The 23818-nt window shown below is 48.7% G+C and overlaps 3 protein-coding genes across 3 annotated transcripts; 1 reads left to right on the top strand and 2 right to left on the bottom strand.

The window, feature by feature from the left end:
* Positions 1–432: 432 nt before the first annotated feature.
* On the bottom strand, positions 433–4524 carry kctd9b (potassium channel tetramerization domain containing 9b). The gene is made up of 12 exons (XM_076758963.1): positions 4349–4524; positions 4058–4179; positions 3926–3969; positions 3653–3746; positions 3468–3526; positions 3141–3269; positions 3003–3070; positions 2803–2898; positions 2568–2717; positions 2350–2455; positions 2096–2229; positions 433–1983 (listed from the first exon to the last, which is right to left on the bottom strand). Exons 1-12 carry the CDS (start codon positions 4394–4396, stop codon positions 1867–1869), a joined length of 1167 nt encoding a protein of 388 aa, XP_076615078.1. The 5' UTR covers positions 4397–4524; the 3' UTR covers positions 433–1866.
* A 472-nt stretch (positions 4525–4996) lies between these two features.
* On the bottom strand, positions 4997–8695 carry marchf5l (membrane-associated ring finger (C3HC4) 5, like). Its single transcript, XM_076757238.1, has 7 exons — positions 8584–8695; positions 7764–7830; positions 7358–7560; positions 7087–7217; positions 6828–6999; positions 6509–6675; positions 4997–6334 (listed from the first exon to the last, which is right to left on the bottom strand). Exons 2-7 carry the CDS (start codon positions 7790–7792, stop codon positions 6170–6172), a joined length of 867 nt encoding a protein of 288 aa, XP_076613353.1. The 5' UTR covers positions 7793–7830; positions 8584–8695; the 3' UTR covers positions 4997–6169.
* Positions 8696–9812: 1117 nt separating this feature from the next.
* On the top strand, positions 9813–16638 carry actr1b (actin related protein 1B). Its single transcript, XM_076757388.1, has 11 exons — positions 9813–10014; positions 11307–11371; positions 11887–11962; positions 12451–12576; positions 12679–12803; positions 13671–13887; positions 13967–14059; positions 14137–14311; positions 14389–14450; positions 14551–14591; positions 14684–16638. Exons 1-11 carry the CDS (start codon positions 9967–9969, stop codon positions 14784–14786), a joined length of 1131 nt encoding a protein of 376 aa, XP_076613503.1. The 5' UTR covers positions 9813–9966; the 3' UTR covers positions 14787–16638.
* Positions 16639–23818: the final 7180 nt, after the last annotated feature.

Raw genomic sequence — 23818 nt, forward strand, 5'->3', positions numbered from 1 at the left:
AGGAAGTCAAAGGATCAGTCTGACGAAGGCTAACAGCTAGCTGCTAACAGTTCAGTGTGAAGATCTATGTGGATTCATCCGCCGCTGAAAACAGTCCCATCAGAGGTTCTATTTCCTCCCATTTGTCTGTTTGAGGAAACTAAACTGAATCTTTTTTAACATGAAACTTTATATTTCTGAGTCACTTCTAGGATTGACTTTTACTCCAATCACAAACAGGTTCCTGTTGGGATGAAGCGCTCGCTCTTAAATCTACACGTCAGCCAATCAGACACTGAGACAACACTGCCCTCTGCTGGGGCATCAAGGTGTGACACCCAGCAGCTGCAGAGAGGCCAACCTTAAGTCTCCTCCAGATGTTTTCCAAATGTCCGATTTATCAACATCAAATCTGGTACACGTGCACAATAAAATGTAAAACAGCAAAGAAGAGACGGTTTGAAGACAAACATTTATTAAAGAGTCAAATAACCTGGACGCAGCAGGACAGACGTTCAGGTGTAGCACCTCAGTGGTTTCACATTTCACACCAGGTAACAGGTAACGATGCAGGTGAGGACACATTCACACAGCATCGCTCAGCAGGACGTGACAGCTACCAAAATATACAGTTTCCTGTCAGACGTGACGTAGAAAACAGCAGTTTAACGAGCAGAAGAGTCGCCGTTTAGACCAGAAACACAAGATTTTCACTCGTTTCAACGTTTTAATCCTAGTTTTACAAGTTTCTCATCCATGGAAATCTGTTTCCATGTTCAACGAGTTTCACTTTAATCTTCATCACAGAATAATTCAGACAACGAGCAGGACGAAGGCCATTCAGCACCTGTCAGAGGTAACGTGAAGGGGCGGAGTTTGTTCACCTGATCCCACGCAGACTGAACATTTTACAGGAAGTCATTTCACACTCGATCATCCAGTGAGGAGGACCGATCGATTTCTTTGAATTAAACGTTTTCGGTGTTTGAAACGACTTTTAAACTGAAGGCTTGTGAAGATCATGGACTCACGTTAAAGGCAGATTATTTCAGAAACAGTCCTGAACTACATTCAAAGGCCCGACGATAACGTCCTGCTGAACACACAGACATTTCTGCTCATTTCACACACACACACACACACACACACGTTAAAATAAGCGAAAAACGAAAAGAAATGTCGACACTGTTGGCGTTTGGTTCAGAGCAAAAGACAAAGTCATTCATTGGTCGTCAAGAGAGGCAGACGTGTGCGCTGACACACGTGTGTTTCACCAATAGAAGCCAGATTTAGAAACGTGTGCGTGTGCGTGTGTGTGTGTGTGTGAGTGTGTGTGTGTGCGTGTGTGAGGAAGTTACGATGTTCACAAACGTTCCAGACAAATTCATTTTCAGTCTGAATTCTCCCTGAAACCCTCGGAAATTCTGCCTCGTGTGCACATAAACATGTCTGAAGACATCAATCCATAAACATGTGTTGCATTCAGGTGCTGCTGGGAAATTTTCCCTCAAAATTCAAAAATGTCTAATATTCAAAGTGTAAAGGTTTGTTCACATTCAAACAGTCTGTTAGCATCAGAGTGCTCCAGTGGTCCACTGCAGCCGAATCGATCCATAAACTAATCAATGAAAACCGAGGAGGACACAAACAATCAAAGTAAGCTGATGGGATCATTGTGACTCTGAAGCGTCTCAGAGGACGTTTATATTCACAGGAAGCATCGATTCATGAGCAGGAAGTCAGAAATATGTCTGTGGAGTTTAGAGGCGAAACACAGAGGTTTGTGTTTGCTGACAGGAAGAAACACACGTGTGTCACCGACTGGAGCTCCTCTCCAGCGGAGGGTAAGTGTGATTTAAAGCACCGGATGTCACACGTGAGTGTTGATTACCGCACACTCTGAGACATGTGCAGCGGAGTCAGCATCTCCTCAAAGATGGCGCCCTTCACGTTGGAGCCCCTCAGGTTCGCCTCCTGAAGGTCACACCCTGATAGGTCACAGTTCTGGGAAAAACACGCCACAACTGAATGCACCGCAGACTCAAAGGTGGAGGTTTGAGTGGATTGTTGATGTACAGAGAGTGTGTGCGTGTATGTGTGTGTGTGTGTGTCTCACCTCCAGGTCGGTCCCGGCCAGCGTGGCTCCTCTCAGGTTGCAGTTCTTCAGTTTGGCGTTTTTCAGTGTGGCCACTCTCAGGTTGATCCCCGTCATCTGACTTCCCTCCATGTCCACCCCCTTCAGGTTAGCCCCTGTGCACGCACGCACACACACACACACACACACACACACACACACACAGAGGTATGAGCTCAAGACAAGCCCCACCTGCTCAGGTCTGTCTGAGGAACGCATGTGATTGGCTAATTCACCCTCCAGATTGGCTTTGATTCCAGCAGGGTCTTCGAAGTTGCAGCCTCTCAGTGAAGCTCCTTCAGCGTTGGTGCACAGCATCTTCACACCCTGCAGGTTGGCTGCCTGGGATGGACACACACACACACACACACACACACAAACAAACACACACACAGCATGAACGTCTCAGACCGAGTGTCTCTGCTCAGAGGCGTCACCTGCAGGCGGCACTCACGTCCAGACAGGCCATGGACAGGTCTGCCCTCTCCAGGTTAGCCCCGCTCAGGTTAGCGTGGGTCAGGTTGGCTCCTCTCAGGTTCGCCATCTTGAAGTTGATGTAGCGCAGATCCAGACGAGACAGATCTGCACAGTTAAAGTTCAGACCCTGGCGGACAAACGCACAGCGTTCATGTTTCCTGCAGCGTTTCCAGTGAGAAGCTGTCGCACACTGAGCTGAGTGATCAGTCTACCTGGCAGCGCAGCTCGGACTTGGTCGTCGTGGCCAACAGGAATCTGATAAACTCCTTGCGGGTCAGAGGGGAGTGGTCATCAGGAGGCTGAGTGGACTGAACCGGACAAACACACGAGGAGGTCAAACCACTGAAAACACACGTCAGACTGCAGACACACACACACACACACACACACACACACACACACACACACACACCTTTATAAGGGTCTCCAGCTGCTCCGCCAGCTGTTCAATGCCGAAGAAGCGAGCCTCTTCCAGCACACCTGCAGAGGACAGACTGTCGGTTAGAGAACGCCATCACCTGCGACCTGTTTAAGAGTGTGTCTGTCCTACCCAGAGGGTTGATGCCTTCGTTGATGATCAGCTGTCCGTGTCTCAGGTAATTCAGGATGGGCTCAAAGTAGTCCGGACTGCGATCTATCAGGTAGGCGCCCTGAGAGTCCTGCTTGTTCCCCCAAACATCTGGATGAGAGAAGAACCAGCAGATATGAAACACAACCGCAGGGTCGACACCGTGGGATCGACACCGTCGGGTCGACGGCGCGAGGTCGACACCGCAGGGTCAACACCGTGGGATCAACGCCATGAGGTCGACACCGCGAGGTCAGACAAAGACATCAACCACCTTGAAGGTGAGACGAGTCAGACGAGCGACCTCACCTTTCTCTCTGAACATGTGGGCCAGCATGCTCTCAGGCTCTTTACTGACCAGGGTGCTCCTGAGGAAACACACACACACACACACACACACACACACACACACACACCTGTTTACAACAAAACCATCTAGGAAGACAACGACCCTCGTAAACCTGAATGGACGAATGCAGGACAGTCGTATTTACCTGGTGGTCGTGAAGCAGCGTCCGCCGACGTTCAGCGTCAGCCAATCAGTGTGAGTCTGTTCTCTTTCGGGGCCAATGAGGTCTTCCTGAGGGTCTACACACACATTAATGTTAGTAACAGGTGGAGGATCATGGAAGCTGAGCGACAGCGAGCAGGTTGAAACGCTCTGACTGATTAACACCAAAGAAAACAGAGTTTAAAACAGAGTTTAAACCTGAACAAACTTGTTTTCTGACCTGAACCTGAACACAACAAACATCTCGACTTCTCACCTTCAAACGAATCTCCCTCTGAAACGTAGAGCACATCATCATCTCTGCAGGCACAGACACACACAGTGTTTAATAACAACAAACGGAATATATGCTCACATAACGCCACAGTTTACCTGGTTTAAAGCTCACCTGATCAACGCGATGTCATCGATGAGGCCGCCGTTCCCATTATAAACACTAGAGGCTCTTATTCCCAGTTTAGAACTGGCCACAGACAGTAGATCCTCCAGGGAGCCGTACACGGCCACCACCTGTGTGACAGCACAGGAAACACACCTCAGCTCGCGGCGCAGCGCCGCGGATTGAACCCGCTGTCTCCCGTTAGCTTGTAGCAGCTAACGCGAGGAAGCTAAACGAGCCTGTTCCGGTCCGTGACCGCGGACAGAGCAGACGTTATCTCCGTCTTTTCCCTCAGCTTACCTTTCCATTCGTGGAGGTTCCGCTGACAAACAGGGTGACTCTTCTCATGGCGAATCAAGATGAACCGAACTGTCGTCGGCCGTGACTTTTATCCATTAAAATTCATCCTGAGCAACAATCTGTTTCCTCTCTTTTCTTCTGACTCCGCTCCAACGCACAGGGAAGCGCAGTTAGCCAATCAGCTGTTCACATGCAAACCTAACAGCCAATCAGTAAACCGTGTGGGCGGGACCACCAAATCATCTCAAAACAATTTCGTAATCTTAAATCTTTTATTTTTAATCTTCAATCTCTTCAGTTTCCCCAAAACTTTACACTAAAGCTGTAATCTGTACCAGAACAATATGCTACAGTACATTTACTCAAGTTAAGTACTTAAGTACAATTTTGAGGTACTTATATCTTACCTGAGTTCTTCCATTATTATGATGTATAATTCATCCATATATTATTACAGTATTTATCCTTCCTGTCGTCTGTTTTGTTTGGTTTAGATCAGCATCCAGTGGCTGAATATCCCACATGTAGAGACCGATTAACTGTGTGTGATATTAAATCCATATTCTTTATCAGATTTTTTCCTTTCACTGAGCATTAATGTCTTCAGCTGTCATTGAAAGGATGAACAGAACACGTCACACTTGTTTTACAAACATCTTTATTGAACAAATTCTTCAAAGCATAAAATAAGAGCTTTTCTAAGACATAACGACAGAAAGGAAACTGTGCAATTAAAGTCCCAGAGTGGATTCATTTGGCAAAGAAAAGCCGTTCTTCACGACGCCGTCCCTCAGACAGGACCTCCGTCCCCTTTAACTCCGACAATCAGAAACGAACGTTCAGCAGGAAAAGCTCCAAACCAAGAAACAATCTCACGCTTTTATTTTGATATTCTAAACTGAGCCACAACAGGAAGTGCAACAAGTGAAAACAATCATTCAAAATCCACAACAGGCTCGTCATGAAACGCTTCGACTGGTTTGGGTCTCCTGTTCGTACTGGGAGCTGTGGGAGCGTCTGAGACTTCAGTCAGCAGGCAGCTGTGATTCAGCAGCTCAAAATGTGACCACAAACATCCTCCAGCAGGTGAACAAAGAGGGAAAACGCAGCTGGAGCTCAAGCGAGAGTTTAACATCCTGAAGGCGTCGGCAGGAAAACAGTCAGGGAGCGTTTTTCTATCAAAGATGGAAAACTGAGTCCTGATCAGCGCGAAACGCTGCCTTCACGTTACCGTCCACAGGAAAAGGGCTTCAAATAAGGCACATGAAAGGAAGGCATTAACGTCCAATCAGACTCCACGATGACCTGCGTCCTCTGAGGACTCAGGTGAGGCAGGTCGTCAGGTTTCTCCTCCACCCCGACTTTGGAAGATTTATTCATTTTAAGTGTTTGAGTGACACGAAACGCTGCTTCCTGATTTTTTCTTTTTTTGAGTTTCTATTTCAAACATCTTCGAGCGTCTTCGTGATTGAGGCTGGAGGTGAAGGCGGAGACGTGAAACGTGAGACGTGAGACATGAGACGTGTCCATCGAGGAGGACCACTGAGGCGCTCTGAGGTTTGTCCTCTGTGATGAGCTGCTGGAGGAAGAGGCTCCTCAGCGGGAAACTCTTCATCAACAGTGTTAGTCCAGTGCAGGCAGATCGAGCTGAGTCCTCTCCAAGAGACGCGTCCCCTCTTACAAACTGTCCTCTAATGTCTCACTGTCACACATGATGCTCTGCACTGTGTTTTTATGCTAGAATACGTTTTGCTGTTGTTCCATCATCTCTGACCTCCTCCCTGCTCCACAGTTTTCTCGCTTCAGTCCAAGTTAATAAAACTACTCATTGCCGCTGTCCTCCGTGTCCTCCTGTCCACCTTCACTCTGTCCGTCTCCGCTTCTTTCTGGGAAGTTGAGGATGTGCCGTTTGGCCTGAATGATGAACTGCTGCTGCTTGAAATACACCTTCAACACTCCCTTGATCAACACGAAGGCGATGCCACCCTGTGGGGACGAGGAGGACGGCGTTGAGTCATTTCACCAAAGAGACGAGTGATAACGAAGCAAAGACAAGACGGACTCTCCGTCCGTCCATTGACAGGCTGCACAGGCTCTTAAACTGCACAGCTGCCAAATGCAGTACCTGCGCCAGTGAAGTATTCATGTACTTGTACTCACCAGCACGGTGCGCTGAAGATTGGAGGGCATCCGTCCAAACAGCAGCCGTCCCACCAGGCTGGCGATGGAGGGAAAGATGAGAGCTCCACACAGAGTCCTGGACACAGAGAGACGGTCTCCTGCATTGGGTCCGTCCACGGGGACACGAGGAAGATAACGACTGGATCCTGAGGTGAACACACACATTCAGGTAATCTGATCGGTCAGCCAATCACTGCTGACTCCTCCAAATTCATCAAAACTAACAAATCTAGCTAACACGCGTGAATTAGCTCATCACAGGTGAAGAACAGGGTCCAGAGGGGTCAGCGAGGTGTACCTGGCGGGAGCTTCCCTTTGTAGGCGTATCTCTGCCACAGCCTCACTATATAATCCTCCCAGCGGATCATCTTTCCCAGCACCAGCACCACAGGAATGGTGGGCAGGCCCATCAACAGGAACAGGGGGTCGGCTCGCTCCATCATGTAAAGACCCTTCTTATGTCCCACAACCTGCGCACGAACACACAGAGAGCCGAGGGTCCCTCAGTTCCACCGGTTCTACGTTCTGTCTGCGCGTCACACGGTTCGTCTGAGTACCTGCATGACGGTCACAGCTCCGTATGTGACAGCTGACCAGTACACCGTCCCGACCACCACCCCGACAGCAGCGAAGGGGCTGGCCCGCGACAGCGCTCTGTCCACCTGCTCCAGGAAATACACCAGCGGGCCTGAAGAAAGGCAAGAACACACACCTCTGACTGTTTCTCCTCGTCTGCCTGAGTGAAGACTGCTTTTCTTTCTGTCACCAGTGTCTTCATGTTCAGCACCTGAGGGTTCCCTGGACCCCCGCCCGAGCAGCTTCACTTACCCATCTTGGGGAAGGTGATGTGGTACTCGGTGCCGCACTGCGGACAGCTGACCGGTCCTCCATTGTTTCCCTTCTGCTTCTCGTCCAGCCAGCGCTGCAGACACGCCTGGTGGATCCACTTGGTGCAGCCTTTACACCTGCAGGGGCTCACCCACTCTGCACTGTGGTCGTCTCTGTCGGTGGCAAAACACACCCAACAGTGTCTGACAGGACACACACACACACACACACACACACAGTGTTATAATGCAAAACCAAACACATGAAATTCTGAAACAAACAGATCTGCTGTACGAGCCACGTACAGACAACCTGCCTCCTGTTTGACGTCTAAACTCTGACGCCTTCATTCTTAAAGATGGTGGCAGAGTGAACTGATGCATTCAGCTCATGAGTGAGTTCTTACTTCTCAGGCTGTTCCTCAGCGTGGGCCATGGTACGTTATCACGAAGCCATCAGACCGCAGCACGGACCTGTGAAATGATCATTTACAGACCGAATGAGACACACGGACACGGACAGACACCTTAAAATGGCTTATTGTGGGCGACGGTCACAGAGGTGGGACGTTATCTAAGCCTTAATTGATGACACAGACATCACACTGCAAAGCTGATTCAGTTCATGACACGTCAAACACGCTCTGTAGACTGAAGGATCGATACCTGTGGATTAGATTACGTCACATTACTCCTCAAACACGAACACTGACCCACGAACAGGACAAACACTGATCAGCTGTGAGTAACGGATGAACGTTAACCTTAACTCAGTCCGAGTCCAGTCAAGACAGACACCGTCCTGAACGTGAAACCGACCTGGTGACACTATTTCTGTCCACGCCCAAATTCTCTCACGTCCAAAGTTTGTGTCCCAATGAGACACGTGACAGGACACTATGAACTGAAACCAACACTAAAAGCAACGCTACGAAATAAATTAGCGGCGGCTCCAAACTGAAATAAAGAAAATCCCCGCTCACCTAAAGCCCTTTTCTCTAATTTAACTGACTTTAGATCGTTCGTCTGTACGTTGACTTCAAACTTCTGTCCACCTGCTCTGACCTCAAACACCAAACTCATGCTAATGCTAACAGGAGGCTGTTAACTTCAGCTAACATTTACATTAAGCTAGCAAACGACTACTAAACTGGACTAACCGTTAATATGGCTGACCTGTCGGTTTAGAGGACAGCTTTGTGGTGTTAGTATAAAAACAACACGTACCTGAAAATAAGAAAATATCAAATTATGAAATGTTTTCGGCCTGAAACCCGAACGGGAGCACTGTGTTTGGCTCATTCGCTTATGTTGACTCTATGAGGGCAGGAAACAGGACAAGCTAGCAGCTCTCTGATTGGTCGACGGCTAGATGCGTTCAAGTGAGTGGGAAAACATAAAATTTGACATCCAGCCTGAAAATACCAACTATCAGTTTTTTTTTTTAGCGACAGGCAAGTAACCTTTACTCAAGTACTGTATTACTTCAGTATTCTGTATCATAAGGTACTTTACTTGAGTATTTCCTCATTATGTTGCTTTAAACCTCTACTCCACAACATAGGGAAATATTATCATTACAATATTTTACTCCACAGTTACAGTTACTTTGTAAATTAAGAGTAAATACACAACATGCCATCAGTTTATAAAATGTGGTGCAGTTTGACAGATTAAAATACTCACGGAGTAAAGCAGCTATAAGCATCACTTCAACCAACTGCAATACTTGAGACCTGTTTATTTTGATGCCAATACTTTTGTACTTTATTTGAATATATTCTGAAACCAGTGCTTTAACGTGTATTGGAGTAATTCTGTAATATGGTATTGCTAGTAGTAACCTTAGTAAATATTCATAATTGTAGACTTAATGACTAAAACTTTCTATTAATGATTTACTAACACTTATAACTGCTTATTCAATTATTGCCACCCTTTATTAATTACATATCTCCATGTATAACAGCAGAATTGATGGTTTATTAGAAAGTGAGAGGCCCATATGCATTGGTTGATGGATTACCTCTACATCATTGGCAAACAGAAAGGAAAACATCAGACAAAAGAGATATTTCCTGGCAAACCAATTTTGTTTTCACATTAATGGCGTGACTCTTACCCGATCTGGAAGGCTTATAATTATGATTTATCATAACTTTACTTAGAAAACAATTTTGAAATGGCGGCTCATGGCTGCATTGACCCAGTAGACCAGAATAAACCAGTAAAGTTAAACTGGACATGCTTCTTACAAACAGATGCTGTGGTTTCCACAGGTTTGACAAAGATGCTCGTGCTCGTTGACAGCAAACAAGTGAGAAACGCATGGCTATTCGGTTAAACACTGTGATTGGTTATCATTCCTGTCAGTCAAGGTAAGAGTTAATGTGATTTGTTGATTTGTCTGTCAGTCAAACCGAAGCCGCGTTGATGTTGCGGTAGGGAGGCGGTCCAATCCTCAGCAGCAGCAAGAGCACAGAGAAGCGGCGGCGTCGAGACGGCAGAGTGCAGAGTGACAGGGCGTTCGCTTTTACATGATTAAAACACTAAACCGGGAGGAATATACACACGGATCGATAGAAACATATCCTAAACACCCAGTCCGTCATGGAATCCTATGACATTTTAGCTAACCAGCCGGTTGTGATTGATAATGTAAGTATGATGATGTCATTCATCCACACCCAAACCGAGGCCGTTGGCTGGGAACGTTTGCTAACTGTTAGCTTAGTTAACTATTGTGTTATAGCTAACAATATAGGGTGTCAACCGCGGCCACCCTCGTTAAATGTGCAGTAGTTTCCGACGCTGCTTTATAGTATTCCACCTAACGCTGTTAGCATTGCTCCAGTTGGTAGAATATGTAGCCTCCCTTGATTTATCCAACCTCAAGCAAGTGCTAGCTAAAGCTGTAGCTAGCTTCCAGCACTAACCGGCTAGCTAAGCTTCGGCTGAATGCTAGCTGTCCGTGGCACTGTCGCTCTATCATCACAAATCTGCACTGTGTTCGTAATGCTAAATAGCTAGCATAGCTGTTGAGCTGTCATTAAGGAGGGAAGAGTCTCAATGAGCCGTCAGGAAACGGACTGTTTGTCTGTATATGGAGCACAAATAGGACGTCAGCCTAGCTTTGTGCACTGGTGCGTTATTCACACGGATGTTAGCATTGAACACAAACAGCACGCCCCTGTTGTTACAAGTGCCGAATTGGGTTTTCAGCTACGCTGTCAAATGTTTGTCATGTTTTGACAGGTGTTACCAAAACTGGAGCCCCTGCTGATATACAGAGCCTGGTCTGATGTTTAACAAACATTATGATCATTTAATATTCACATATCTGATGTAGAAGGAGTTCCACATTTTGATGTCTGATAGCAGTAACTGCAGAGTGCAGGTCTGTCTGTCAGTGTTTAGCCAACACACACCGACACACACACAACAGCTGCCAAGTGTGTGACTTAAAAAGCTTTGGAGTATCATGGCTGCTAACACACATCAGAATATAGCATGAAGTCTGATTAAAATGTTTGCAGTGGCAATAAAAATGAAATGACTGTAATCAAGTCGCAGAAAGGGATTTGGTATAACACCTGTGTGAGTTTGTTCCCTCCTCAAAAAGCGTCTCTCTTCACTTCAAACTCAGGAAATGCAAATCAGTGCACCAGAACAGACTTTGCTGTGCTGGCTCTTACAGTTTTGTGTGAGCCTTGCTGGTTGTGACAGAACAGGACAAAGTAGCTCTTGAGACAGGACGGATGTAGGACGCAGTGTTTCAGCTCGCCGCTCGCCGGGTGTCTGAGCATGAGTGTGTGACTGCCGGCGGCCTCAGGCGGCGTCTTATGACCTCTGTCTCTCTCAAACACGTAGATTAAAGCACTGCTGCTCTCAGTTCAGCCGTAACCCTGTGACGCTGGGCCTAAAGGTCATATCTGTGTTTTTTTCTCCAGGGTTCAGGAGTTATCAAGGCTGGTTTTGCAGGTGACCAGATCCCCAAATACTGCTTCCCTAATTAGTAAGTGTTCCTGGACCTCTTCCCACCGCACTCACATAACAAGGGTCATGTGTAATGTAGCACTGCGGCTAACATTTTGCCATTGTCAACTGATCTGATGATTATTTTATTGAATAAGTGAGTGAATTCATCAGAATTGCTTTGTCTGTTAAATGTCTGAAGTTTGTGAAAAACACACATCACAGCTTCTCAGAGAACAAGTTGATGTGTTCATGTTGATTATTTTGAGTGAGTGACAGCCTGAAACCCAAAGATAAATCATTTACAATGATTTAAAGAAAACTCACCTTTAAGACGCTGCTTCCAGCTGATGTTTGTTATTTTACATAAAAAATGACTCAAACGATAAATTGACAAACAGAAAAGCCGCAGATGATTTGTCTGTCTGTCTGTCTGTCTGTCTGTCTGTCTGTGTGTGTGTGTGTGTGTGTGTGTGTGTGTGTGTGTGTGTGTGTGTGTGTGTGTGTGTGTTGAGCTTCCTTTTAACTGTCTGCTTGTGTGTGTGTGTGATTCAGTGTGGGGCGTCCTAAGCATGTGCGCGTGATGGCAGGAGCCCTGGAGGGAGACCTCTTCATCGGACCCAAAGCAGAGGTAACACACACACACACACACACACACACACACACACACACACACACTTCCTGTTTCCCTCACATCAGTTTGTGTATGTGGAGGATAAAGTTTGGAGGACATGTTTCCAGCAGAGAGAACAACACGTTCTTGTATTCAGAAATGAAACTACATGTGCAGCTCAGATTAAAAACAATGCTCCCTTATTCTCTCCCTGATCTGTAAAAACACTGCAAGTATCCTAAAATCTCCCTTCGTCACATCCCATAACCTCCTCCGCTGTGTCTCCCATGAGCCTTCAGCCAAATGCTCGCTGAGATGTCATGTGAGGTCTGTTTTCAGTCAGCGGTCCACAGAGTCTTGTGTACAAGGGATGCAGTCTTAGCTCCAGATGCAGTGTTGATGTCCCCCTCAATGTCCCCCTCAGTGTCCCCCTCAGTGTCCCCCTCAGTGTCCCCCTCAGTGTCTGATGTGTGTGGTGTCTGTCTCACCTCCTCTGCGGTGATCAGGAGCACAGGGGCTTGTTGTCGGTGAGGTACCCGATGGAGCACGGCATCGTGAAGGACTGGAACGACATGGAGAGGATCTGGCAGTATGTTTATTCCAAGGAGCAACTGCAGACTTTCTCCGAGGAGGTGAGCTCCTCTTCCTGTCACATGACACTGAAGGTCACGTTCGGCAGATCTGGTCTCGGGACGTCAGTGATCCTGTTCTGTGTGTGTCTGTCTGTTTGGTAGCATCCTGTACTGCTGACTGAAGCTCCGCTCAACCCCAGCAAGAACAGGGAGAAGGCCGCCGAGGTTTTCTTTGAGACCTTCAACGTCCCTGCTCTCTTCATCTCCATGCAGGCTGTCCTCAGCTTGTAAGTACGCCTCTCTCTGACTGTGTTATCACTTTGATGGAGAAAGACAAAGACACTCTCACATGGACACAGTTAGAGACGAGCTGGTGAACAAAGTGGAGCATTTAGCTGCTGAAGAGACAGATACCTCCTTCAGGAGCTGGTGGAGACCAAAAGCAGAGCTAGAACGTCCCCATAACTGCTGGCTGTAAACAAGCAGCTGTCACCTATTTCAGTTTGAGGTGTTCTGTGGAGTTTTCCTGTAAGCAAACACAAGCTCTGTTTCCAGTGCTCCGTCCATTATTTTAAAACCTGCGCTGTTTTCTTTCAGCTTCTTCTTCTCTGACTTTGCTGATGCATTGCAGCATATCTTGTCGTGTTACTGCCCCCTGTTGATGGGTGGAATAGTGTGAAACCATTGGCAGGAGCGTGTACCAAAGAGTCCACAGGAAGCTAACTGGTTAAAAACAAGCGATTGTAAGATATATGAATGAATCATGTTCCCATAATATCTGTAGAAACTTCTAATGTTGCATGTTTCTTGTATCTTCTTTTATATCCAGAGTGTCAGTAGAAGTAGACAGACGGTCCTTTAGTTTGTCGCTGTGAAGCTGCAGGTTAATGTCTGCTTCCACTGCTGAGCGTGAGGCTGAAACGGGAGGATGAACCATCGGCTGGTCTGTTGAGACGAGCTGCTTCCAGCCTGGTTTCCTCTGTGCTGGTACCTGACGTTCACTGGAGGACTGAAGTGAACCAAGACATTGTTTCTGACCTTCTGCGTCACCTAATGGCCACTCTGACCTTTACCAGACAGAAGCTTGCAGACAGAGGACGGCTGCAGGGACCTGGCAGGTGTGGACTGACTGTGAATGTGTCTGTTTCGTGCAGGTATGCCACAGGTCGCACCACAGGTGTCGTGCTGGATTCAGGGGACGGCGTGACCCACGTCGTGCCCATCTACGAGGGCTTTGCCATCCCACACTCCATCATGCGCGTGGACATCGCCGGACGAGACGTCTCGCGGTACCTCCGTCTGCTGCTGCGCAAGGAAGGCTACAACTTCAACACCTCGGCCGAGTTCGAGGTGGTTCGCACCGTCAAAGAGGTGAGGCGGCAGGCGGGAGTGTTCCACTGGAATCTGAAGAACTGTTTGGTTGTCTGACCGCGTGTTTGCTCCTCTGCAGAGAGCCTGTTACCTGTCCCTCAACCCGCAAAAGGACGAGACTTTAGAGACAGAGAAGGCGCAGTACGTCCTCCCTGATGGAAGCACTTTAAACGTGAGTCCACGGTAAATACTTCCTCCCTCCCTCTGTGAAAACCTCCGACCAGACCCTGAAACCTGACCTCCTTTCAGATCGGTCCGGCCCGGTTCCGAGCTCCAGAGCTGCTGTTCAGACCCGACCTGATCGGGGACGAGAGCTCGGGGATCCACGAGGTCCTGGCCTACGCCATCCAGAAGTCTGACATGGACCTCCGACGCACACTGTTCTCCACCATTGTCCTGTGTGGGGGGTCTACGCTGATCAAAGGTTGGTGTTCAGTCCTGAGAGGTGCCCCCCCCCCCCGTCTCACTGATGTTCTCACCTGCTGAGTCTCTTCTCTTTAGGTTTTGGGGAGCGACTACTAACTGAAGTCAAGAAGCTGGCGCCCAAAGACGTGAAGATCAAGGTGAGTCCAGGTCGATGTCGCCGAGCTGCGACTCGTCTCAGTCCACGTCTCTTTGCTCTGCTGTCCTCTCTTCTCACGTGTGGTTGTCCTCTCTGTCCAGATTTCGGCCCCCCAGGAGAGGCTCTACTCCACCTGGATTGGGTAAGAGTTCAGTCCTCAGAGTTCAGTCCTGACCGTGTTTGACACGTGACTCTCGACGTGAAGCGTAATTGTCCGTCCTCTCGTCCCTGCAGTGGCTCCATCTTGGCGTCGTTGGACACCTTCAAGAAGATGTGGGTGTCGAAGCGAGAATATGAAGAAGACAGAGCACGTGCCATCCACAGGAAGACCTTCTAGAAGGGACCGGCGCCCTGCGATTGCCCCCAGAACTGCCCTCAAACCCCCCCATCATACAGTCGGAGACTCTCATACTCCTGCACCTTCATCTCCGGGTACCTCTGCACCCTCCTCTGTCAGCCGCCTCTAAACCCCGTCAGCCTCCTGCTTTACGCCTCCACCCAGAGAAACACACGTTCTGTGTGGTAATTCCCATATTTACTTCCTTTTTGAAGCGCTATATAAGGTATTATTTCATTTGCCTCCTCTCCCTCCTGCTCCTCCTGCTGCAGGGTGATGTGGCAGCACCCTCCACCCTCCTCCACCCTCCAAACATCCCAAACAGTCACGTTCAGAGGGCCGTCAGGGTGTGAGAGGGCAGCGGTTAGCACTGTGGACTCTTCCTACAGGCCTTGCTCTGCTATAATTTAGTCCACATTGAAGTATTGGTCTTGCTCTGTGGCCTCCAGACGCCCTGCGAGGTTCAGAATATCATGTCAATAAACCTGAATGTTTTTTTTGTTTGCTACTCTTGAAATTTCCATTCCAGACCGAAGATTTAGGTTTTTCTTTGATGTCCATTTTGTAGACTTTGTTCTGTTTCTGGATTAGCTCAGAGGCTTGAAGTGCTGTAGGAGAACATCTGCTGAACGTCACCACTGTATTATATTTCTGACACTTTCCACTCGGATCAAACGTAACGCGGTTCATTGACCATCCGGCTGCTCCAGCTGACGTCACCTCTTCTTCTTCTTCTTGTCATTCTTACCAATGAGATGCTTGGACACAAACATGGCGTCACATGTTTGTGCTGATGAGGAAAATGTCATCAGAGCAGTCGGTCGGCTCTTTGTGTCAGCCGATGATTAAAAAACGTGCAGAAAAATGCCTTGTTTTTTGGTTTGAACCCGTCGGTGGGTTCCACGTTTACAGCAGCCGAGACGCACGCGACAAGTCCGCCGTTTTCCAGCCTGGGTCTGCTCACCGTGGTCGAGGAGCGTGGCTCCGCTCGGCCGCCACAGTTTCAACAATAAACTTTGCAGAAATCATTCAAACATGGCCGACAGTCAGCTGTTTGTCTGCGGGTCTGAGACCAGGATCCATGAATCCTCCTCTCATAAAATGTGAGAAAAGTTTCTTTGTTGAATCTGAGATGTTCTAAAGATGTTCAGTTTACTGTCACATGACCAAGACGGAACGTTCGCCTTCGGTCATTGGCTGATTCATGACCCCCCCCCAAACATCAGCTGCAGGTTTTCTGCTTCGTTTCTGTGTGAAATGATTTCTTTAAAGTTTAGACGGGGAGGTGGACTCGGCCTGGACTCAGACCCGGTCTGAAAAACTCTGGATTTGTCCTCTAAGTGTTTCGAAGTTAACATCCAGCTGATTTGTGTCAGTTCCTCCACGTGTCTTTAAGCTTTATCAGATGCATGTCAGTCACTCGTGTACAGTTGAAGACGTCCACGATCAGCCGCAGAGACATGAAGACGGCCTCTGGAGTCTGGGCGGCGAGACGCTGAGAGGACGCCGACAGAGCCGACGATTCGTTTTCACACTACCCCCTCTCCTCCCCCCTCCCCCCTCCCTGTGTACCTGCTCAAGCCTGGATATTCTGATTTCCCAGCCTCTCAGTGACAGTGAAGGGGTCGTGTCCACGCCTGTGTCCACGCCTGTGTCCGCCTGACTCCAGAGCGCCTGCGCCGGAGCGTCCACGTCGTCTGCTTTTGGGTGTTTTTAAAAGAAAAAGCGGTGGTGAAGCGTCTTCAGCCGCTGAACTGGTAGAATAACAGACTAAACATGTACAAACTGTTTATTCAAGTGTTTGCTTTTACTTTTCGTAAATTCAGTATAATAAATAAGTTAATGGCTGCTGTTCGACGTCTCCTCCTTCACTCAGCTGCTCCTTACACTTCAGGAGAAACACTCAAATACTGAGTACTTCTGAACAAACTGCTTCACTTTCACACACTGAGTCACAGATTCGTCTGAAGTTTATGACATTTAAATCCTTCCAGTGACACATTAATCAATGAAGTCATTGAAGAACAAGAAACAGCGAATCAGAGCACAGACTGACCTTCAGCTCAGTGACACCACAGTAAAATAATGAGGAAAAGAAAAACGTGAAGACGAAGAAGCACGTTGTCATAAATAAAAGTATGTTTCTTTATTCACATTAAAAAAATGAATGAAGATTTTGGTTGTTTGAGCCATTGAGATTAAAACATTCATTAATCGTTTATCATCCTTTATTTGACCTTTCAGGTGAGCGAATGAAAGTCACTAAGTACATTTACTCAAGTACTGATGGAGCTCACTGAGTATTTCCACCTTCAGTTACTTCATACTTGTACTCGATGTCCTCTCAGAGGAACATGATGCTCTGACAGCTGATTTCACAGTGAAAAGACAAATTCACACAAGTTTTTCACTCTGATGAATCACATTCAGACTCTGTTCAGAGAATTGTTTGATTTGTTACTTTAAATCCTGGTAACTTCAAGATGTTGTTAATTACAAAGAATGAAAGTTTTCACCTGCAGAAGAAAAAGCAACAAACCGAACTGCCTGAATGAAAATTCAGCTGTGCTGTCCATCGTCTGTTTCAGGAATTAGTCACGTCCGCTGGGATCAGAGCCATGGATTTTCACGTCATGCAGTAAGCTCAGTCACCACCAGGTGTCAGTCTAACAGCGTGACTGCAGCTGAAGGAGCCTCAGTGTCCAGTTTATTAGGAACACAGAGGCAGAGCTGATGCAGTCGAACACCACAGACCTGCGGTCAGTCCTCAAACCTGCGGTCGGTCCACAGACCTGCTGTCAGTCCACAGACCTGCTGTCAGTCCACAGACCCGCAGTCAGTCCACAGACCTGCGGTCGGTCCTCAGACCTGCTGTCGGTTCTCAGACCTGCGGTCGGTCCACAGACCTGTGGTCAGTCCACAGACCTGCTGTCGGTCCTCAGACCTGCGGTCAGTCCACAGACCTGCGGTCGGTCCTCAGACCTGCTGTCGGTCCTCAGACCTGCGGTTGGTCCACAGACCTGTGGTCAGTCCACAGACCTGCAGTCAGTCCTCAGACCTGCGGTCGGTCCTCTGCAGAGGACAGACCTGTGGTCAGTCCTCAGACCTGCTGTCAGTCCTCTGCAGAGGACAGACCTGTGGTCAGTCCTCAGACCTGCTGTCGGTCCTCAGACCTGCGGTCGGTCCTCAGACCTGCGGTCGGTCCACAGACCTGCGGTCGGTCCTCTGCAGAGGACAGACCTGTGGTCAGTCCACAGACCTGCGGTCGGTCCTCTGCAGAGGACAGACCTGTGGTCAGTCCACAGACCTGCGGTCGGTCCTCTGCAGAGGACAGACCTGCCGTCAGTCCTCAGACCTGCTGTCGGTCCTCAGACCTGCGGTCGGTCCACAGACCTGCGGTCGGTCCTCAGACCTGCGGTCGGTCCACAGACCTGTGGTCAGTCCACAGACCTGCAGTCAGTCCTCAGACCTGCGGTCGGTCCTCAGACCTGCGGTCGGTCCACAGACCTGCGGTCAGTCCTCTGCAGAGGACAGACCTGTGGTCAGTCCTCAGACCTGCTGTCAGTCCTCTGCAGAGGACAGACCTGTGGTCAGTCCACAGACCTGCTGTCAGTCCTCTGCAGAGGACAGACCTGTGGTCGGTCCTCAGACCTGCGGTCGGTCCTCAGACCTGCGGTCGGTCCTCAGACCTGCGGTCGGTCCACAGACCTGTGGTCAGTCCACAGACCTGCAGTCAGTCCTCAGACCTGTGGTCAGTCCACAGACCTGCGGTCAGTCCTCTGCAGAGGACAGACCTGCAGTCAGTCCACAGACCTGCTGTCAGTCCTCTGCAGAGGACAGACCTGTGGTCAGTCCTCAGACCTGCTGTCGGTCCTCAGACCTGCGGTCGGTCCTCAGACCTCAGTCAGGAATTCTGTTCTGAGCTGTGCAGTATTATTACTGCACTAATATATTCTAATAAGCTCCTCATGTGAGCTCCTGACTGCCTTTTCTGTTTGACACGTTACAGAACTAATCCAGGATCAGTCTGACAGTAAGCGACTCATTAAGCCTTTACGTTGTGATTCTGCACGAAGCTGCGCGAGACCCCAGCAGACGTCAGCTGACCGTCTCAGAGGAAACTCCTGCCTCTCTGACAGCTGCAGAAAGTTAAAGATCCAACGGTTCATCTAGAAAAGGCATCAGTCTCATTTTTTCAGGCTTCATCCTGTTCGAGCTCTCGGCCGTCGGACCATCAGAGACTCAGAGTTGGTTGCAGAGACCAAAGCTCCACCCTCAGCACACCTGTGTGACGTTTCCTTCGGGAGCTGATCTCTGCCCCGTGTTCGACCTCGAGCAGGAGCTGCTTTAAAGAGACCGTCTGAGGACGTGGACCACAGCGGGACCAGAGCACTCAGCGCCACGAACAGCAGAAAACATCTTTTCAGAGTCGTTCTTGTGCTTTCTGCTGCTTCTGACCTTTCTGTCACTGCAGCTGCACTTCATTTCAGACGTCCCTGCTGCAGAGGACACCGTTTCTGGCTTCTTTCGACTTCCTAACATTTTGGCAGTTCGACTCTTTGTTTTCTCTCGTCTTCGTCAGACGTCTGAGTTTTACCTGCGGGTGTAATCAAACTGCTCCGTGTGTTCGGTGCACCGTGGCAGAAGCCATGCTGCACCGCGAGCACACGGCCTCCTGCAGAGGAACTCAGAAGCATTTTTGTGGCCAGATTCCCTTTGAGGAGGTCAAACATACATTTGGCACAATGTGAGGACTTCAGGTCCAAGTGAGCAGCTGGAGAGTCCAGAAGGCCTCGTCCTTCCTTTGGAGGAACTCTGCTTTGTTGTTCTTCTTCCCCTGTCCGATCCAGGTGTAGACGAGGATGAAACGGTGCGTCTCTCCTTCGGTTTGTCTCAGTGGACTCAGGCTCAGTGTCTCTCTGAGGTCTGACCTGTCCACAGAGACCACGATCAGGCCCGACGGCTGAGGAGCTGCTCTGGATTTGTGCGTATGTCCAGGTGAGCCTCAGCCCTGCAGCTGAACAGGGCTGACAGCGTTAGCGCCACCTGCTGCTGATACTGACGCAGAGCCGAGTGGACAGAAGTCGTTTGCATTTTTAATGGAAATCTGATGAAAATGTGTTGGACATTTGGATGGAAACCTGACGACTGATACGACAGATGATCACTGAAACACGACAGCCAACAGCAGAGGCAGTGACAGATCCAGACCTCCTCGGTCCAGACCTTCAGCAGTGGGACTTGCTTCAGGTGCGTCTGTCCCACGTGTCCACAGCTTGTAATTCAGGCAGCGTTAACGGGAGACTCTTTAAAACAGCTAAAATCTGCTTTCAGGAGAAAATGTTGTCAGTGTTTTGTTCTGCTGTGTTTTCAGAGTGGAGGTTATTCATGAGTTTTGATTCCTGTCCCGATAAAATATTAAGTCTGCACATTTCCCCCAAGTTATTTTATGGAAATCAGGAATCATCATGAATTATGGATCAGTTATCAGATAAATATCAGCATCCCTGAGAAATGACTGTGGGCAGCAAGGAGGACGAGTAGAGGTGAAGCTCAGCAGAGGGAAGTCACTGAATCACTTCCTCTCTGTCATCTGTCTGCTGACTCCACCTGGAGGTGACGTCCATCGACTATTCTCTCATCTCTGCTCTTGAAATCCAGCAGCACTGTGGAAAAGTGTGTGTGCAGGTAAATGAGTCCTCACCAAGGTTCTCACTCCGCTGAGCCCAGAGCCTCCTTTAATCTGCAGAGGGAGCTGGCAAAGAGGGAGTAACTCTGCCCAAACAGCAGGAGAGTTTCAACTCTTTTATTCCATCCGGAGGGAAAACTGAGCTCAGCGCTGCGTCGGTCTGAGGAGCGACACAAGAACGAGGCTGCAGGAACCGCTCAGCCTCATCACAGCAAACATATAAGAGCCGGCTGCAGAGTGACATGATGGACATTCAGCATGTGACAGGAGATCAGTGCAGAATGAACACATGATCCGAAACGTTTCCTGAAGTCAGATCAGTGCAGAATGAACACATGATCCGAAACGTTTCCTGAAGTCAGAGAAGAACAGGCGCGGTGTGCAGAGACGCTGGATGACGTCAGGCTTCATGTCTGCGTTCACACCTGACGGAGACACTTCTGTATTTCTGTCTCCAGCCTCGTTCACACGGCGTCTGGATCTTTGTGTTAAATTCATGGTAACCACGTCTGAACGGAGCATCACACAAATCATTTCTGGAATTAGCTTCTCTGACTCGGAGCTCAGTAACATTATGTTACCTGGCAGATCATCATGCTGCTGCAGGTGCTGCTGTGCCTCCACACTGTGGATCAGGTCTGATGATCCTGGATCCACTGGGCTCGGCCGTGAGCGTCCCCTCTGGGTCCGAGCTCCCCTTCGAAAATGAACTCACGCAGGTTGGTTTTGTGGTTTCCTCATTGGCAGTTCTGCATGTAGAATCACTGCGCTGGTCTTTTAAGATAAGATAAGATAAGATAAACTTTATTAATCCCACGCCAGGAAATTAAATCGTTGCAGCCAAAGAATGACAGAGACGCAGAGAGATCAGCCAGACAAGAAGAAATGAAACTCGACTATATACATGTACTTTATGTACTATGAGACTGTAAGAATGCTCATAAAACACCACGAGTCAGATTTTGATGATAAATTCCGTGTTTGCACATTAGAAATAAAAACACACAACATTGTAAAAATGTGTAATATTGCACAGCTGTAGTGGGTGTGAGCGTGTGTTAATAAATAACATAAATAAGAGCAGTGCAAAAAGAAGGTCTGTGATGCTGGAACGTGAGAACCAACATGAACACAGAAGGTCTGATCGATCAGACCTCAGATCAGCTGCCACACAGTGATCACACAGCTCAGCGGTGACTCTCATACCCTGGTGTGTGTGTGTGTGTGTGCGTGCGTGTGTGTGTGAGTGTGTGTGTGCGTATGTGTTGGTCAGTACAAACGTGCATAACAGAGTGTTTTTGTAATACTCCTGGTACTAAAGGATGTGTAATGTGAGTGGAAATACTGCAGTTTTCACTCAATGTTTCGTCTGATCGGCACATTGATCCTCAGAACAGACAGCTGGTTAAAACTGGTGCTCTCACCCCAACATTAGCTCACTGAACCACATCAGCACTGTGTGTGTGTGTGTGTGCGTGTGTGTGTGTGTGTGTGTGTGTGTGTGTGTGTGTGTGTGTGTGTGTGTGTGTGTGTCAAAGGGCTGCTCACACAAAAATAAGTCCAACACATTTCATGCCAATCTGGTGAAATGTGTCTTCACTCAGTGCGTGTGTGTGTGTGTGTGAGAGAGAGTTTCACAAATAGCAACTGTGTGTGTGTGTGTGTGTGTGTGTGTGTGTGTGTGTGTGTGTATGTGTGTCTGTGTGTGTGCCATCGCAGGTAACCAAGGAAACGGGGATGGGGCTGCTCCCTCTCCTCTCAGGCAGCAGCACTTTCTAACTCCGGTCGAGCCTCCGTCTGATCTTCAGCTGTGAGATAAAAACCTTGAACGCTGTCCAACGTCCTGCGTTCGTCTCTTTATTCTCTTATAAATAAATCACAGTCATGCTAATGTATGCAAAGTGAGTCACTGACGCGAAGCCCAGCAAATCCCTCTGCTGCTCAGAGCTGCAGTGTTTTCTGACACACACACACACACACACACACACACACACACACACACACACTGTGTACTTGTGTACAGCATCACAGCATCAGATTGCTGCTGCCCCCCCCCCCCCCCCCCAGCAGTGTTGTCAGAGACTTGAACAGCGGGTGGGAAAACTCGTATCTCCATGTACTTGTCGTGTTAAATCACAGGATCTCACACACACACTGCAGCCTGACACACGCCTCGCCGTCACTCCGTCTGTCCGCTCGTGAGCACATTCGGAGGGATTTCCTCTGGAGATGGAGGCTTGCTGCTGGCGGTCTGCTGCAGACCTGAAGAGCCACACCGAGCCTCTATAAGTGAGGTTTAGAGGCGTGGGGGGGGCAGATGAGATGCATCACAGCTGGATAGCCCCCCCGCCCGCCTGCCCCTGGGGAAAATCGGACTGAGGCCTTGGTCCGGCTGTGTTTGTCCTTGCAGCCATCCCTGCGTGCTCAGGGCCGTTTGATGTGCTGCATGTTTTGTACCAGCAGCTGCAGAGACTTCATCAAATACCACAGGATGAGACTGAATGAGTCAAGATGGCTTAAACATGTGAACCAGACAGACTTTCTGAAGTTATTTGTGATGAGAAACAGCCTACAAAACTCTCTTCAGCTGTATTTTAAGTGACGTTCCTGCAGGATGTTCACTACGACTCCCAGGATGCATTTCAGTAAGAACATACTCTGCCAGTACCTCCAGTGCTAAAGCTAAAGTTTTCACTGACTGTACAAACTGCAGCTTAATGAATCTTCATTAAAGATTGATTAAGTCCAAACGAATCTCCCTGTGGCCCCACGTGTCCCTGCTGTCATGGCAGCTCTTCACTCTGATTGGCTGTTTCATATTTCAAAACCAGCTGAGGGCCAATCATGCAAAGTTACTAGCGTGAAAGTTTCAAAGTTGCTCTGTGAGGAGGATGAAGAGGATGCCTCAAGTGTTCCACCAGGATGAGTTAACTCGCATATTCATGACCATCTATTCACTGCACAGACCCCCCCCCCCCCCCACACACACACACACACACACACATGCACACCCTCCCCCCGGTACACCTGTGCCAGAGAGACCCCGCAGGCACACAGTGGGGTTAATTAGAGTGACAAGTAATTCAATCTGTGTGTGACGAGCAAACAGGAAGCCAGTTTGCAGCTGGACGCCTGGATTCCATCAGCAGCACAACCTGAGGCCACTTCAGGAGCCGCTGGGCGGGGTGGGAATTCTAACGCACACAGAGCGGAGATGTGGCACCAGATGCACACACACAGGCACAAACTCATTATCCGTTATGCACACACACGCACACACACACACGCACACACACACACACACGCACAAACACACACACACACACACACACACACACACGCA

The sequence above is a fragment of the Chaetodon auriga genome, chromosome 19, assembly GCF_051107435.1.
Source record: "Chaetodon auriga isolate fChaAug3 chromosome 19, fChaAug3.hap1, whole genome shotgun sequence".
Classification (NCBI taxonomy): domain Eukaryota; kingdom Metazoa; phylum Chordata; class Actinopteri; order Chaetodontiformes; family Chaetodontidae; genus Chaetodon; species Chaetodon auriga.

Coding starts and splice junctions, on each gene's coding strand:
- kctd9b (XM_076758963.1), bottom strand. CDS start 4,396: ATGAGAAGAGTCACCCTGTTTGTCAGCGGAACCTCCACGAATGGAAAG. Junction 3,747..3,925: donor AGAGGGAGATTCGTTTGAAG/GTGAGAAGTCGA, acceptor ATGTGTGTGTAG/ACCCTCAGGAAGACCTCATT. Junction 3,270..3,467: donor CCACATGTTCAGAGAGAAAG/GTGAGGTCGCTC, acceptor TCTCTCATCCAG/ATGTTTGGGGGAACAAGCAG.
- marchf5l (XM_076757238.1), bottom strand. CDS start 7,792: ATGGCCCACGCTGAGGAACAGCCTGAGAA. Junction 7,218..7,357: donor CATCACCTTCCCCAAGATGG/GTAAGTGAAGCT, acceptor GCCTTTCTTCAG/GCCCGCTGGTGTATTTCCTG. Junction 6,335..6,508: donor ATCTTCAGCGCACCGTGCTG/GTGAGTACAAGT, acceptor TCGTCCCCACAG/GGTGGCATCGCCTTCGTGTT.
- actr1b (XM_076757388.1), top strand. CDS start 9,967: ATGGAATCCTATGACATTTTAGCTAACCAGCCGGTTGTGATTGATAAT. Junction 10,015..11,306: donor AGCCGGTTGTGATTGATAAT/GTAAGTATGATG, acceptor TTTTTTCTCCAG/GGTTCAGGAGTTATCAAGGC. Junction 14,451..14,550: donor CCAAAGACGTGAAGATCAAG/GTGAGTCCAGGT, acceptor CTCTCTGTCCAG/ATTTCGGCCCCCCAGGAGAG.